The sequence below is a fragment of the Astatotilapia calliptera genome, chromosome 16, assembly GCF_900246225.1.
Source record: "Astatotilapia calliptera chromosome 16, fAstCal1.2, whole genome shotgun sequence".
NCBI lineage: Eukaryota > Metazoa > Chordata > Actinopteri > Cichliformes > Cichlidae > Astatotilapia > Astatotilapia calliptera.
In genome coordinates, this window is record NC_039317.1 from 24569091 (window position 1) to 24586832 (window position 17742).

At 39.3% G+C, this 17742-nt stretch overlaps 1 protein-coding gene across 2 annotated transcripts in view; it reads left to right on the forward strand.

Moving 5' to 3' along the window:
• The window catches only part of LOC113008222 (ephrin type-A receptor 6-like), a 182384-nt gene that overhangs the window by 134534 nt on the left and 30108 nt on the right, over nt 1-17742 (forward strand). For both annotated transcript variants that reach the window (XM_026145495.1, XM_026145496.1), the window contains 3 exons: nt 14382-14506; nt 14859-15021; nt 17576-17684. In XM_026145495.1, the coding sequence (XP_026001280.1) occupies nt 14382-14506; nt 14859-15021; nt 17576-17684 (397 nt within the window). The remainder of the gene's footprint in view (nt 1-14381; nt 14507-14858; nt 15022-17575; nt 17685-17742) is intronic.

Genomic DNA, 17742 nt, shown 5'->3' on the forward strand with positions numbered 1-17742 from the left:
TTTTCCTTCCCAAGACTACAGGAAGTGACAGTATGCCTCTAGAAAAGGAAGCTGATATCGTCACAGTAGGAAGAGAGACTGTTTTAGGCGATTGGCTAGGAAATTGCAGGACTTTCTATTGAGACTGAAATGCAGGAGATGGAAGAAGAAATGTGAAGTTTCAGTGGATTCAAATGAGGCATTATGTATTCATAGACAGGGCCTATGTAATGTTCAACATCATCTTAAACACAAGTACTCAAATATCTGAAGAAATGCAGCTAGAAAAAAGTTGCTTGGTGAAATGGATAGAAACCCTACACCCAACCAAGGAAATTACTCAGAAAAGTTGTTTTTCACACTTAATGCAACAACTGCTTATGTTATCCAGGAAACTACAACAACTTTATCTTGCTGAGGGATAGTGCCATCTGCTAAAGTTGGGGTTTTTTCTAATAACAGTGCCTTAAAGCGACTCTAGTTTGACTTGAATATTTGATGAACAAGATTTTCTAGTTATATATTTTTCCTTTCTTTTTCCTCTCCTTTTTTGGAGGTACATATGTATACAAGTGCTTAGGGAAAGTGGAGGTAATGATGAATATGGTGAATCAATAGAGTGTTGAGCATGGAGTAGGGATTAATTATGTACATGCTTCTTCTTACTCAGTTTTGGAGTTGACAATGATGTCGAAGTTTTCAAGCAAGCATGAATGTAGCATCCTGAGACTTTGGCACATACCTCCACTTTTGCACATGTGCGAACACTGGTTTAAGTGATGTTGGATAGCTTTGAGTAAAGTTAATGTTGTTTCTTGTATACAGTTCTTCTAAATACATCCAAGGTAGACCCTCAAAACACTAATTACCTCCTGTATTTATCCTCATACATAAGACATAGGAGATAAGCTTCTTATCTCGTTTCAGTAAGAAAGTTGAAAAGGTAAACTTAAACATATACCACATACTGACAAATTGCTGGGAGATTGGACTCTCAGATGGAGTTCATTGCCAATTAGGCAGCAATTTTGACATATCACGCTTGCCTAGGCTGTCACTTATTTGAGTTGGATTTTATAGCAACTCTCAATAATTAGGTTTAAGCCAGTTTATGTGGGTGTTGTCATATCTGTGTGATTTCTGTGTTTATGCTTGGAGTTCAGAACACTGTACAGATGACCTACAGTGCATTGACAAGGACCCTCAGCATTAAAGCAGCATAATAATGACACAAAACAAAACGCTACTTTAGTATTTTCTTGTCGTTTGTAAAAGCAGCACATATAAAACCACAGAACTTAGACATTCCCCAAATGTGACACTCCCTCTTTTGATTACTCAAAGTAACAGGAGACAGCTTCAATTCTTTCATTCATTCAATCCCTGAGTTCTGGAAAGCGTCTGTGGGGTGCTTCGGAGGCACTCAAAACATTTGACATTGGCAGCCAGTGTTGGGAATTAAGCTAGATGGTATTGAATTGAGCAAATTTAAATTCAAGTGGAATTCAGGCATATTGAATATTTGTTTTTCTAAAGTATGTGTACACATGAATGTGGTCGTGTAAATCTTTTCCCTCTATTTTCCCATGAAGATGTGCAGTGAAAAACCAATTTGGATGCAGCATGAGACAAACACATTCAGACGCCTAGAAAAGCGATGTATCAAAATAACGGCTGTAAACAACAGCACCCATATGTGTTTCTCTCGTGCAGTCTATCTCTCTATCAGGATTGAATCAGTGAAGTGTTAGGACATCGTTTAAGCTCTCGCTCAGCATCAATACTGGCACTATTGATTTTTTTTAAACAGTTAATGGAAGCCTTTAGGGCAGGAAAGCTAATTAAAATCATATGCAGGTCAAGCTCATTTAAAGACTCCCCATTAGTTTATGTTGAACTTAACCACGCTTGACTGCAAAATCCATCCATCGGGCGTCGTAATTGACTGGTGTTTCTAATGGCTTTCCAGTGCTTCTTCATCTCAAAAAAGGATAGTGAGTTCCTCTGGCACATTTCATGCCGCCGGTGTAATAATCCACATACAAAATCATTAAAGACAATTGATGTGTGCCCTGTGTCCTCAAAGTATCTTGTCAGCACCGGGAGACATTGTTGTGTTTCAAAGGCAGCAGGCCTTTAGAGTAACGCATCTGCTGTTTACAGAAAAGCAAATATAATGTGCAAGTGAAATCTGGTGGCTGTGGAGGCCAAATTTAGTACAGCGAACTCAGTGTAATATTGAAGAAAACCAGTTTCAGATTATTTGAACCTTGCAACATAAACAATGGGTACACTGTTGTCATAGAGGTATGGACATGGTCAGCAACAACACTCAAGTAGGCTGCAGCACTTCAACAATCCCGATTTGGTTGCAAGGCAGGATGGGTTCGTTCTTTCGAGTGTTCTTTCTGCCAGATATTGACCCTACTATTTAAACCTTGTAGCAGAAATCAAAGCTCATCAGACCAGGCAATGTTTTTCCTACTGTCTGTTGTTTGGTTAGCCTGTGTGAACTGTAGCCTCATTTTCCTACTCTTAGCTGACAGGAGTGGAAGCTGATGTGATCTTCTGCCTCTGTAGCTCATCTAATTCAAGGTTTGACACTTTGTGCTCTTCTGTAAATCTTTCTTGTATTTGTTACAGCTAAGCAAAAGTAATTTATTTCTGCCTTCCTTTCAGCTTGAAGCAGTTTGGCCATTGTCCTCAGAAATCTGGTATCAACAAGGCATTTTCTCCCAGAAAACTCCTGGTCATTCAATATTTTCTCTTTTTCAGATCAATCCCAGTAGATCAGCAGTTTCTAAAGACCAGCCTGTCTTGCACCTATGACCAAAGTCACTTAAATCACCTTTCTTCCCCATTTTAGTTCGTGGTTTGAACCTCAGCATAAAAATGCAATATTATACTGTTAACAAGCTAGATAGCTAATGCTTGTTTAATCAGTTACCACTGCCTTTGAGAGCTGGTGCTCCATGCATGCTCAATGTAAAACACTAAAAAGGTTAACATAGTACTAGATTGATGTTTTCAGGGCAGTCAGTTACCTTCCTAAGGCTCCCCTTTTGATCTGCTAATTTTGTGGTTAATAAAAGGACAACATAATGGCATTTCATCAGAACTCAACAACTACCTCAAAAACTCACAAAACTTTATCATGAAATTCCTCTTTTTTTATTCAACTTTTTTTCTGAAAGATCTGTAAGTTGTGGAACTTGTTTAAACAATATGTTTCCACAACCATGTTTCCTGAGTTGCCCTGTTGTGTTGTTCCCTAAGTGTTTTCCCTTCGTGACTCTTACCCCCTGTGTGCCCCTCTGTGTATTTATGAGCCCTCGTCTCTCTTTGTGTTTTATTCTATGTTTTCCCCAGCCCGTTATGTCTGCGTTCTCCCCGTGCTCTCTCTCCTCCTGTTTGAACCTCTGTGTACTTCCTGTTTTACTTTGCCCATCTCCCATCAGTGTTGCGTTCACTCCTGCCGTGTCTTGTTATGATTATCAGTGGCACCTGTGTTCCCCGTGTGCATCCACTTACCCTGATCATCCCTCATGTGTATTTAGTCTCTGTGTTTCATGCAGTCTGTGTCGCGTCGTCTGTGTTACCACCCCCTGTGTTCCGTATCTCCAGCCATAGCTTTTTCTTAGTTTATGTCCAGTTTAGGTTTTCTGTTTGAACTATTACCCTTATACTGCCCTCGCTCTGGTTTGTTCTGTTATCAGCCATAATAAAAGGCTCGCTTTTGTTTAATCCACTCCTGCATCTTCGCTTGTGTTCGCGTCTGGGTCCAACACACACATTCCCACACGGTCTATCTCCACGGACCGTGACAAGGGGTCTCTCTCTGTCCCTGTCTTTTTCACTCACTGTGGCTTTCTAGTATTTAATGAACATGGGTGCTATTTTTATTATTCACTTTCCAGATTGCAAGAACATTTTTTGCCAAATTCTAATAGTAGCTTGCCACAAAACATAGTTTTGTTTTCCTGATAAAGCACATCATAGCTTTAACTTTTCATTCTCTTAGCCATTTTTTCCACTTCAGGGTAGCTGACAGGTTGTGTGTGTGCATGTGCGTCTGTGTGTGTCTTTTCTTTATTCACTAATCACACACTTTTTCAGTTTGATTAAATAGGTAATTAATCTATTATTAAATAGAAACAGGCAGTTTTGCATTTTGCAGCTCTGTTTCCTGCTCATTAGACAGAAACTACCACAGGTAATTGAGGGGTAATAATTACCATATTATTATGTTCTGTTTCTTTCTTGTTACCCTACTATTACCATTTTATTACGGAGCTGTATTTCCTGTATTTTCCAATTACATAAATTTCAGCATAATATTACTCAACTGTAACCACTGTTGCTTCCATGATTTACTTGCATATTGAGTGGTTGTTACTTTGGTAATTGCTGGTAATAACTTAAAAATGACCACATTATTACATTCTTGTTTTTGGCTTATTACCTTACTATTACTCCTTTATTACCAAGCTGTAATAGAAAGTACTACCAAAAATCTGTGTGTGAATATATATTTGTTTGTGTATAGATAGATAGATAGATAGATAGATAGATAGATAGATAGATGAAATAATGCTCAGGGCCCTTGTTGTACAAATCCAAGCATAGCGAAAGGGAAAATCTGATGCAAGCAGACATGTCATATTTATACTGGCAATTATTTTAAGCCAGATGGACAATGCCCTTGCTTCTGTGCTAAACATATTGTTCAGCTCTTCTGAGCACTTCATGTTCATGAGCTTCCATGAGTCAGAGGGGATTGTATTTACCCTGTGTTTATTGTTCCCTATCAGCGGCCAAAATGTTAACGTCAGATTCCCACAATCTCGTGTCTGAGTTTAATGCGTCTACAACATAGCTGTGGCTGCAAACCACATTGGCCTGCCACTACTGTTGTACCCGGCTGGCATGAGAAGCAGAAGAAACCCTGCAACATCACAGCCTCAACAGAGTGGTTCATTACACAGAGTTAGATCAGATAAAGTCCTCCTGAGATGAATTTTCTCTGCCACCAAGGACAGACACGGAAAAGGATATGAGCACGCTCTGAGTAAAATGGTCATATGAGAGGTAATATAATGATAACACCTAATAAGATGTCAGCAGCTTCAGCTTATTGAAAAGCAAGGGTTTATTTTCTACTCCGGCTCCTTCATGCTTTCTTTTTAAGACAAAATGTGCATAGACGTACTTACACACATATTTATGCATATACACCCCTGCCCTTTGAGCTTTCTTGATTATGCTAATATTATTGGCTGTTTTCAGTCATGCATGACATTAGGTTGTTCTGGTTTGACTACCATTTCAAACTACCTACCAAATTTTACATGCCTATTAAATCTCCGGTTATTAAGAAGAAGCCAAGCATTAAAAAGCATTTAATGTAAAAGTGGCTGTTGCACGGCATTAAATGTTGTTCAGTATACATCACCCCTTATTTCATCAGTTTTGATTCTGTTAAAATTATTGATAGGAGTGTTTAGCTATTTTGTGTTTTAATCATTCGTATGGCATCATGTCAAGTCAACATCAGCTACCTTTTTTGTTTTGTGAGGCTGTTTGCATTTTATTTACCATTTACAAACAAATGCAAGAATTGCTTGTATTTCAATATGCAGTACAATCACAATGCCACCTGTAATGAGTTAGATATCATTTCCAACAAGAGCCATAACACTTTATGAGAAGTCCTTCTATAAGCACTCATATGGTGATGTGCAAAAAGTCTAGAACCACCTCTTATTTCTTTGTTTTCTAATTAAGGATTCAGGTATTTTTTTTGTAAAGCAGCATTGAGCAATAGTTCTCCAGGCTTTCTGAAACTCTTTCAGTTTTTCTTTAGACATTGCCTACCATCTTTACTCATTTTTAGTGCAGTCCTTGTATCTGAGCATTTTCAGAAGAATGGTCTTGTTGTTTTTTAAAATACTTGATGAGTCAACCATAGAAAAAGGCATATAACTAACAAAAGACCCGACAAGTGTTGCGTCTACACATAACAATTTAGGAAAGAACATGGAGCTTATCCCAGCTGCTACAGGGCGAAAGGCAAGGTGTACCCTGAACAGGTCGCTGCAAGTGATGGACGGATGAATGGACAGACGGTGAGATGGACTTTGTTGCTAGCATTGACAAAAACAAATAACTTATTCCTAATTCTTCATATGCCTCTATAAAAAATCTGGAAAAAACACAGATTGGTGACTCTTGACTTGGCTGAAGAATAGGCATAACTCAGCATGTTATTCCTCAAAGAAACTGGGACTTGGGTACTTACGAATCAAGATTTGAAATTTCTGGTTCAAATTCATGTACAGGAGGTCAGCAGAGTGAAAGCAGTGAGTGTCCAAAGCCATCTGTAAAACGCGGTCATGGTTTGAGGTTGCATTTCAGTCAGTGGCTTGTCAAAATTGATTAAAATTATGAAGGCAGAAATGTAACCTCATGATTTACCATACAATACCATCTGAACCGCAATAAAGAGAAGCAATAATAGAGGGCATGTGCTGTCAGACAGCTTTGGATAAGATCCAAAAACAGTCGAGGTAGGACTGTGAGCTGCACCTAAAGAGTTACACTAAATTAGTCATTGTTTAAGTTACACATATGCACACACCTACATAAACACACATCACAATATGGCAATAATAACTCAAGAAAGTCACAATGTTGCATTTCTCTCACACCACACTGTTTCTTTTATTCATTGATCCTTAATACTAATAATTTTGCATTGCAGCATAAGATGGAGTACAATACATATAAAACAGACTTTTACTTATTCTATTTTTTTCTGTAGGATTACACGACTTTGTAAATATAAAAGTACTTCTTTCATGTTTGAAAACACTAAAGCAATCTGTTTCCTATTCCCTTTCAAATAACTTTAGAAAATTCTCATCTGTGGGTTCCTGCTCTCTAATATACTAGTAACCAGTTCCTTCCCATGTTGAATAAAGAAGGAAATTTAAAGATCATAAAAGGTAGAATTGGTGGGCAAAGAGTAGTGGTGACAACAACAGAGGTGTTCGCTTTCATTTTCTTCTAATAAAACAATGACGGTATGGTTTCCCAGCTCCTGGCTAACAAGCTCAAACCCCTACAGCCCAAAACTTTCATCTTATCTAACAGCCAACCCCTAACCCCAACATCCGCCTTCAGGATCTCTCGTCTGTTCCCTTAACCCAGTGCTTCCATCCGCTAATACCGCGCTTCTGTCAATGTGAGAACTGCAAACACCTTCCCCAGGCATAGTTTTGTAGAATAATTGATTTAAAAAAAACAAAAAAACATATTGGTGGCATCATTTCACTTTGAACCCACATTAGAAAAGCAGGCCTACATTTTATAATCATATAATGAGTCAGCTCTGTAACATTAGATGATAATGTATAATAATGAATCTCAGGGCAGTTACATCTGCTGACCTCTCTTGGGAGCTCAGCACAATTATTTACACAGCAGAAATTCATAGACCAAAGTTAATGTAATTCAGTCTGAGAAAGGAAGATGTAGCTTATTCACTTATTTCCAATTAAAACTTGTGGGAAGGAGAAACAGCTATGTGGATTTGTTTTTTTTTAACAACTTGAAAGAACTAGGACGTGTTTTGAAAAGTAACCACTGAATGTGTGAGTGTGGCAATTACAGTACAAGCGACAAGATGGGCAGGTGTGATCACTGTCAGCCAGTGAAGTGCCTGTAGTAATATATAGAGTAGTAGTTGCTAAGATCCCCAAAGACTCCTCTTAGCTTAGCAGTCTCTCCACAGATTGTATATATATTAAAAAAAGATGATTACTTTTAAAAATGACTATTTAAAAGCTTCAAGATTGTGAGGTTTGTTTTTCTTCAAACAAGCACGGTCACATTTGGACAGCTTTATGATTTTATGGGCACATTGCGCACACACACAGATGTTAGAATAACATTTCACTTATTTGACTTATTTTAAAAAATTGAGTACAGACAAATGTGGGGGAGGTCACTGAGGCAGTCCTTGGTGGCAGAGCCCCTGGGGTGGGTGAGGTTCCTGAAGGCTCTGGATGTTGTAGGGCTGTCCTGATTGATACGCCTCTACAATGTTGCACGGAGATCAGAGGGGCATTCCTCTGGACTGGCAGAACAGGGTGGTGGTCTGGAGCTGCACTGGCCTGTTAAGCTGGAGGAGGTGGGGAGAGGGAGGCCTGGGCTTCAGTGCCCCTGCAACGCGGCCCCGCAGTACAGACTTGTAGGATGGTCATTTTGTATAATTAATCACACAGTAATATATTATTATTGTCAGATAACGTGATTTCAAAATTCAGGAAAGCTGCAAAACCAAAAACAAACTCAAATGTCTGAATTCATTTTATTTGATTTAGCTGATGTTATCTGAGAGGACTGCAGGAACCAGGAATCACTTAACCATGCATCTTTCATGAATAACATTAAGCCTTACTACAATATAAAGGGATAGTTATAGAATCTTTTACACCAGTAGGGGTTGTCACCAGGGCTGGACTGGCCATCGGGCATACTGGGCATTTGCCCGGTGGGCTGCTCATGATTCTTCATTTTTATGGGCCGATGGGGTTTCATTTCTTTACTTTTTTTTTTAAAGCTATAAATGAATAGTGGTGAATTGGCCAGTTGGTCATGATCGACTCTGGACTGGACCAATTACAGCCGAGGAGGTGAAACTCTAAAGTTGAGGTGAAAAAAGGAACGTGATTTGTCCCGTACGACTTCAGCTAGAAAGTTGCTTATTCAATCATGAAACTGATCAGTGATCAGCTGATCGGCTTTTCTCTCTGCGCCAGAAAGAGGAAACTGATGGAGCAACAGCACATTTAAGCTTGATCAGCTGATCCTTTTTTTTACGTAGCTGACAGCTGGGTCTAGCAAACTTTTGCCAGGGGAGCAGGTAGGGCATTAACAGGGAAAGGGGGACACAAAGAAATACTTTTCTTTTTTATTCTCATTTGAAATTTCTGACTTAATAAATAATTATCTGAATCTTACAACCAAAGTTTTCATCTGATGTAAAATGTATAGAAATCCATTATTGTATTCAGTAAATATTAAGTCTAGTGTATACCCTAGTAAGTTATAGTATTCTTTCCTTTGGGAAGGTACCATCTGTGCAGTCTGCAATTCTGTTGAAGAAAGATGTTGAATCTATTTAATTACTGGAGAAAAATCATAGATTTCTGTGCATTTGTTTTATACATGCATTAAATTAAAATCGGTTTTGTCAATTAACCCTTTAAGACCTACCATAGAACCAAGTCCGCCAGAGCTTACTTTAAATGGCCTGGTAAATGGCCTGCATTTGTATAGCGCTTTACTCAGTCCCTAAGGACCCCAAAGCACTTTACACTACATTCTTTCATTCACCCATTCACACACACATTCACACACTGGCAATGGCAAGCTACATTGTAGCCACAGCTGCCCCGGGGCGCACTGACAGAGGCGAGGCTGCCGAACACTGGCGCCACCGGGCCCTATGACCACCACCAGTAGGCAAATATGGGGTTAGTATCTTGCCCAAGGATATTTGGCATGCAGCCAGGAGGCAGCCTGGGATCAAACCACCGACCTTCTGATTAGTGGCTGACCTGCTCTGCCACCTGAGCTACAGCCACCCCAAAAACTGTAAACTTTACTTTATATTTTTACATGCCATTTGTGGGAGCATTTCAAGTTGCTATACATCAATACAACTGATATAGCCCAAATTTTAATAATATGTAATGTATGCATTAAGTCCATAGTAACTACATAAATTGCAAAAAAGTGCAATAAACTACAAAAAAATTGAAAATCGTTTTTGTTTTTTTACATATATTTCTACTTAGAGAAATTTAAGAGGTTTATCCCTCAAAACTTTAAATACAAAAAAGTTGCAAAAGTATTTTACAAGAACAGGAAGTTTATCTTGAGTGTCTAGTTTTATTTTTGAGATACACCAATTTTTATATACTGCAGAAAAAACCAAAATAAATCCTATAATACAAATTTGCAAAGAAAACAGCATTTGCATCAAAATAAACTTTCTAAAGCAGTGCAATTTGAGTTCTAAGCATCCCAGAAACTATTCAGAAAAGCATGAAGTCAAACATGACTTTTAAAAACACCAGGATAGGTTTATAAAGCCCCAAAAGTAAAAACCTACAGTTTCCGCGAAATGACGTCACCTCCGGTTTTGGGCAAGTAATGGCAGTCATGCGATAGTTCGCGCTGACGTCAATGTAGGAAGTGTTATGAACAGCTGCAAAGCTTGTTTCTGGATTATTATGTTTTTGTTGCTGCAAGTGCTTTTTATGCAATTTTTGCAAAGCTATATGTGGAAGGAAACCGTGACCTAGGACAAGCTGATGGCATAAAATGTAAGTTCAACTCCTCCTCCAAAATACAAATTATGCTAACTTACATGGTTCCGGTGACCGGTTCTACAGGGATTTTACCTCCTAGGACCTGGTCCACATATGTGTACATGGCATTTTGGGTTATTTAGACCAAAATACTCAATTTTGCTCTATAAGGGCCTGATATCCACTTACGAGGACATTATACTGCTATTTTTTTGTATTGAAATTTTATATGAATATCCTCATATCTGGCTCTCATTTTTCTTAGAAACAAAAATGAGGTGGGGAAAAAAAATCTGGTAATTCTTTGTGTTTACATTCATCAGGTCCCAATATGCCCAAATATCAAAGAGAGATTAAAAATGCATGCCATGAAATTTCTTTTCTTTTTTTGCTGGGAGTTGTCAACCCTATTAGTTAGGTATATGCAGTGTTGGGAAGGTTACTTTTAAAATGTATTCCATTACAGATTACAGAATACATGCCCCAAAATGTATTCTGTAACGTATTCCGTTACGTTACTCAATGAGAGTAAGGTATTCTGAATACTTTGGATTACTTAATATATTATCATGCTTTTTACAACTACGTGAATGTACTATTGCTATGATTTATTACTATTACTGAAGGTCCGCGGCTCCGAACCATAGTAAAGGGACCTTTGGCTAATATGTCGGGTTCCGTGTGGGCCCATAGCCGAAAAATAGCTTTACTTTGTTGTGTGGGTCAACTTTGCTTGCGAGAGACAGAGAGAGGCGTTGAAAGGCTGCTCCAACGGAACTTATTGTTTCGGAGGAAAACACGAACACAGCGTACAGTCCAGTCTTAATAGCTTACTTACAACTGGGTTCCTCAGGCACTCTTCTTGCCTGCAGTGGTTATTATTATATTTACATACTTCCAGCTCCCGTTTCTGCTCGATGATAACTCATACTTTTCCACTCGCCTTTTTCTCCCTCCTGGCGCTCACAGACACATAATGGGTATGGCAGTCCATTCTCCCTGCAACACGGACTACACTTCCCATCAGGCTACATTCTTTAGAGCTATGCCTGTAGCATTCTGCCTATTAGCTTAGCACAACAACAACAAAAAGGCGCTCTCTCACCCAGGAAACACGCAGAGAGAGAGAGTCACCCTGTAACCATGGCAACCGTAACGCTGCCACCAGGAACAACAGAACATAGCTGTCAAACAAAACCCAAACAGTCCTGACCCGCTACAATATGAAACAGGAAAGTACAGCCGTGTAATCCATTTATTTCAACAAAGTAACTGTATTCTAAATACCACCTTTTTAAACGGTAACTGTAACGGAATACAGGGAGTGCAGAATTATTAGGCAAATGAGTATTTTGTCCACATCATCCTCTTCATGCATGTTGTCTTACTCCAAGCTGTATAGGCTCGAAAGCCTACTACCAATTAAGCATATTAGGTGATGTGCATCTCTGTAATGAGAAGGGGTGTGGTCTAATGACATCAACACCCTATATCAGGTGTGCATAATTATTAGGCAACTTCCTTTCCTTTGGCAAAATGGGTCAAAAGAAGGACTTGACAGGCTCAGAAAAGTCAAAAATAGTGAGATATCTTGCAGAGGGATGCAGCAGTCTCAAAATTGCAAAGCTCCTGAAGCGTGATCATCGAACAATCAAGCGTTTCATTCAAAATAGTCAACAGTGTTGCAAGAAGCGTGTGGAAAAACCAAGGCGCAAAATAACTGCCCATGAATTGACAAAAGTCAAGCGTGCAGCTGCCAAGATGCCACTTGCCACCAGTTTGGCCATATTTCAGAGCTGCAACATCACTGGAGTGCCCAAAAGCACAAGGTGTGCAATACTCAGAGACATGGCCAAGGTAAGAAAGGCTGAAAGACGACCACCACTGAACAAGACACACAAGCTGAAACGTCAAGACTGGGCCAAGAAATATCTCAAGACTGGTTTTTCTAAGGTTCTATGGACTGATGAAATGAGAGTGAGTCTTGATGGGCCAGATGGATGGGCCCGTGGCTGGATTGGTAAAGGGCAGAGAGCTCCAGTCCGACTCAGACGCCAGCAAGGTGGAGGTGGAGTACTGGTTTGGGCTGGTATCATCAAAGATGAGCTTGTGGGGCCTTTTCGGGTTGAGGATAGAGTCAAGCTCAACTCCCAGTCCTACTGCCAGTTTCTGGAAGACACCTTCTTCAAGCAGTGGTACAGGAAGAAGTCTGCATCCTTCAAGAAAAACATGATTTTCATGCAGGACAATGCTCCATCACACGCGTCCAAGTACTCCACAGCGCGGCTGGCAAGAAAGGGTATAAAAGAAGAAAAACTAATGACATGGCCACCTTGTTCACCTGATCTGAACCCCATTGAGAACCTGTGGTCCATCATCAAATGTGAGATTTACAAGGAGGGAAAACAGTACACCTCTCTGAACAGTGTCTGGGAGGCTGTGGTTGCTGCTGCACGCAATGTTGATGGTGAACAGATCAAAACACTGACAGAATCCATGGATGGCAGGCTTTTGAGTGTCCTTGCAAAGAAAGGTGGCTATATTGGTCGCTGATTTGTTTTTGTTTTGTTTTTGAATGTCAGAAATGTATATTTGTGAATGTGGAGATGTTATATTGGTTTCACTGGTAAAAATAAATAATTGAAATGGGTATATATTTGTTTTTTGTTAAGTTGCCTAATAATTATGCACAGTAATAGTCACCTGCACACACAGATATCCCCCTAAAATAGCTAAAACTAAAAACAAACTAAAAACTACTTCCACAAACATTCAGCTTTGATATTAATGAGTTTTTTGGGTTCATTGAGAACATGGTTGTTGTTCCTCAAAAATACAACTTGCCTAATAATTCTGCACTCCCTGTACAGTTACTCATATTTTGTATTTTAAATACGTAACGGCGGTACATGTATTCCGTTACTCCCCAACACTGGGTATATGTAATTATAAATTAGGTTGTTTTATATAGCGCCGCTGTGACGTAAAGGGGATACAGCCTGTGTTTTGTTCTCGTCCTTGCCTTAGGTACTGCCCTGTTCAGCTGACTCCATTCAGTAATTAGGCCTAGGAGTAGTTAAGGTCAGGATGGGAGCACCTGAGTATCAGAGTGTTACTCTCTTTACTGTCTGAGCTGTGTGCTTGTGATTGTTTACTGCTCAGTGGAGCAGAGAGTGTTTTGATCATTTAACATTTTTGACCTATTATTCTTTTGACTAACTTCTAGGTTTTTGTAGTATTTCTTCCTTTAAGGCAGCTAAAGTGCCTTATACACTTAATTATTAATTAAAGAAATTAAGCTCTTTTTCAGTTTTTGCCTTGTTTACTTTTTCACTCCGGATGTGTTCACTGTTACTTCCCCAGTTCCCCAAGATTTTCTAGGGAATGTGACAGTTCTTTGATGTTTCAGCGAGATTCTTGTTTACTGGAATAAACTACAGCTGTTGCTGATGTGAATCAGTACTTTTAAAAGTATGGGCTCCCGAAAAACAAAACTTTTGTGTACTTACTCTGTGCATTACTTACTTATTTCTGGTGTAGTCCATTATGATTTCAGTCATTAGTTCGGTGTATGAATAAACAATCCAGGTGAGAACAAAAACACAGTAAAGACATCAAGAATACCTCAATGGTCTGCTTAATTCTATTGTTTGTTTAGCTGATTCTTTAATTCTTTAATGTGATTTTATGGCTATAGATAATACAGTCTATAAAATCGTATGTAATTCTGGCTAAATAGCTCTCAAATATACCACACAAAGAGACCGCACAGAAAACAAAATTCTAGATTGGACTGTTAGAAATACAGACTTATTGGAGGGGAATGGTGATTCATGTGAAAGAGTAAGCTTACTAATTAAATTATTTTCTGCTGCTGAGTCTTGGCACATTGCACTTCATAGTTACACACTCTTTGTGCACTTTGTGTACAATAGCATGTAGTGTCTTCAGCAGCAGTTTCTCAACAATGCCAAGAGGGTAAACATACTGAAAATGATACCTGTCTGTGTGTTTGCAAACCAGGTCCGTCTCTGGTCGGGGCTTTAAAGAAGGACTGGGCTTCTCCAAACAGCATTGCACTCTCCTGGCAGCAACCTGAACAGACAGCACTCCCGATCATTGATTACGAGGTCAAATATTATGAGAAGGTACTAAAATACTCAGCATATGATTCAAAGGGCAGATATATCACTTCTCAAGAGGAATATGTCATGTTTCCGGTGAATTATTAAGCTCACAACATTAATTTAACAAGAAAAGGCAACTTTGTAGAACATCTCAGCAGTACAAATGTGTCATACGAATGATTTACTGCCTGTAATATTTGTTCCTAAAAGTGATCAAAAGAGCTTACAAGCTCTCCATCACTACAATGTGGCTGGAAGGTAGTATTTGTCACTGCTTGAAAAAATATCAATGACAAATGTATCTTTTCAAACTTGGTCAAAATATTCTCCGCAATGCTGAGACTTTTGATCATCCCTCTGTTCTGCCCCACAGGAACACGAGCTGCTGAGCTACTCATCGACACGCACCAAAGCCCCCAGTGTGATTGTCTCGGGTTTAAAACCAGCAACTTGGTACGTCTTCAGCGTGCGCACCCGAACAGCTGCCGGATACAGCTCCTACTCTCCTAAATATGAATACGAAACTACAGGAGACTGTAAGTACCTCAGACAATCTACAGTACTTATTTGTTGTACTGCAGTAAGGCCAAAAAATAGGGTTTTTTCATGACAATAATAATTTGTCATTCAGTCTGAGAAAATCAGGTTTAATATTGAAAAATATATTTTCAACTCTAAATAATGTGTTGTTTTTGCTCATCTTCAAGACGGTAAGTCGGCGATTCAAGATGCTAGTTGCAACCAGCAGCTCAGGTTCAAGTGTAGTTCATGTAGCCTCAAGCAGCACCTAAGGCAGCCTACATCAGAGGCGCCACAGCAAATAATAAACCTGGATGTGAGACCACCTTCAAGTTTCCACACATAACACCACCACTTTCATATCTCACAGCTACTAATTAGAAGTCGCCTGGTTCCCAATTAGGCACAGTTATATCTATCGGAAATGTTGGTGTCAGAAGTACAGTTTTTATTTGTCAGTTCAGTACAACAACATGAGCATTTTTTGTTGTTGCTTTATAAATATATTATATTCTTTTCCCCTCCAATCAGCCTGTAGTTACAGTTATTATAGTTCCAGGTCAAGTTTGATTTTTGTGTTTAAACGTGGAATAACAGCAGCAAAATCTCTTTACAATACTCGATCTTTAAATGCCTTCTTATTTCCTATGTATATACAGTGCGGTGCAAAAGTCTTGAGTCTTGAGAGGTGTTTCCCTAAGAGCTACTAGCTAAAAACTTGGCATATCTCAGCATGCTGTGCAACATCTCCTTGATCCATCTATTGATCACTAAAGCCTCATCAAAAATGGTCTCAGTAAAAGGCTGGCTCTCAAGAAGCCAGTCTTAAGAAAAAGAAACTGAGGAGACTAGCTAAGGTATGCTAACTTACACAAGAAGGGGACTGAAAATCATCATCATTATGCACAGAGGAGGTCATCAGAGAGATAACAGTGAATGTCTACAGCCATCTATAAAACACAGAGAAGGCTCTGTCGTGATTTTGTTAAATTGTTCAAATTGATGAAATAATAAGCACAGAAAAATAAAGTGAATCAAATTTTGATCCACCGTGGAATACCATCTGGAAACCATCTGATTGGCAGTGGCTTCATTTTTCAAAATGACAGTGATCCCAAACACAGGGCCACTACACCTGGATAGAAAACACACGATGGAGTAGACATGGATTTAACTACAATGTGAACATTTGGCATCTCTGCAGTGTGAATTTCATATAGGTTGAAACCACAACCCCTGAATGCCTAAAAGGTCAGAATGTCACTTGCAACGGCGATCGAAAAACTGAATACAATCAACAGGGGAGTCTGACAAAACAGCCTTGATGTTTGGTGTACTCTGAATCAATGTTTTCTCCCAGTGTGTATGTGTGAGTAGGTGCTTTATTGCAAGTCTACTCATAAAATACAAAGGTCCAGATGCCCTTTTATGTTGGGTCAGGTATTGTTGAGGGGTGATTTGGCTTCATAGTGGCCCTCTCCCTTCCAAAGCTGCAGAGCTTTGCTTTATCTGTGGATCAGAGAGTGCTTGGCCAAGCCTTTGTACTGCCTGGCCTTTTATCTGAAAGAAAAAAAAAAGCAGTTTTGGCCCCTGTCGCTTTCTCCTTCTGTGTCAGTCTGTCTGTCTGCCTGTCAGTTACTGTCACCGCAATAGGTTTTCCATCCGTCTGTGTATCTGTCTGTCACTTCTGTCATCCCTTTCCTCACCTTGCATTTTTCATCCCCTCCTCTGCCACCCCTCTCTCCCTGTGCACACCTCATTACAGCAGCATCAGTCCAACACATCTGTTTAGTTAGTGATGTGAAGCTTAGGACTAGGAAAATTGCCTTGTGTCATGTGACCACTTTCACTCTACCATCCCCTAAATAGACTGTAATTATTTTTATCAACCAAAACACACATATTCTCGACAACCTCCGTTCACATATGTGCTCTTGGCTCTATTCACACACACGCACTTAATGTATTAACCCACATGAGGCTCGCTCTTTGGGCTAGCGACCACGCACCCAGATCTCCAATTCATATTCATTAAGCATGAAATATTATAGAAATAAGTTTGGTAATAGCAATCATCTTTCAATTATCTGGGATTCGTTAGCCTTGTGACAAGACACAGAAAAGGGAAAATCATGAATATCAAATGGGTCCAATTTAACCAAATGTTCATGGACTAAATCACAATTTCATGAATGAATAATATTAATTAAACAGCAGCAGGCAAATGAATCATTCCCGTGTGAAAGTTAACTGAGGGTTTTCTTGCATTATGAAGAGCAGATCAAACATGTCTCCTAATATCTACCTATCAAGAGAGCTTACATGGTCTATGCATACTACACTGATGATAAGAAATAATGAAGATGATGTTGAATGATTGTTTTGCTGAAATCCTCTCACTTCCCTCTGATTTGTCCATGTTTATTTTTATCTTTTTTAAGTGCTCTTACTCCGCTTTCCATGTTTCTAACATGATGATGTTATTTTACTCTTCCCCACATAATGTCTCTGCCCAGCTACATATTTTCCTTCTCATCTCATTTTCTTTCCTACTATTTCTTTTACCTTCAGCCTCCAACATGGCTTCTGATCAAGGCCAGGTGTTAGTGATCGTCACAGCAGCGGTTGGTGGTTTTACTCTTCTTGTCATCCTCACTCTCTTCCTCCTCATCACTGGAAGGTAAGATGGATATACTTATCCTGGTTTTACTCAGAGTGAATATTTCACTGCATGGTTA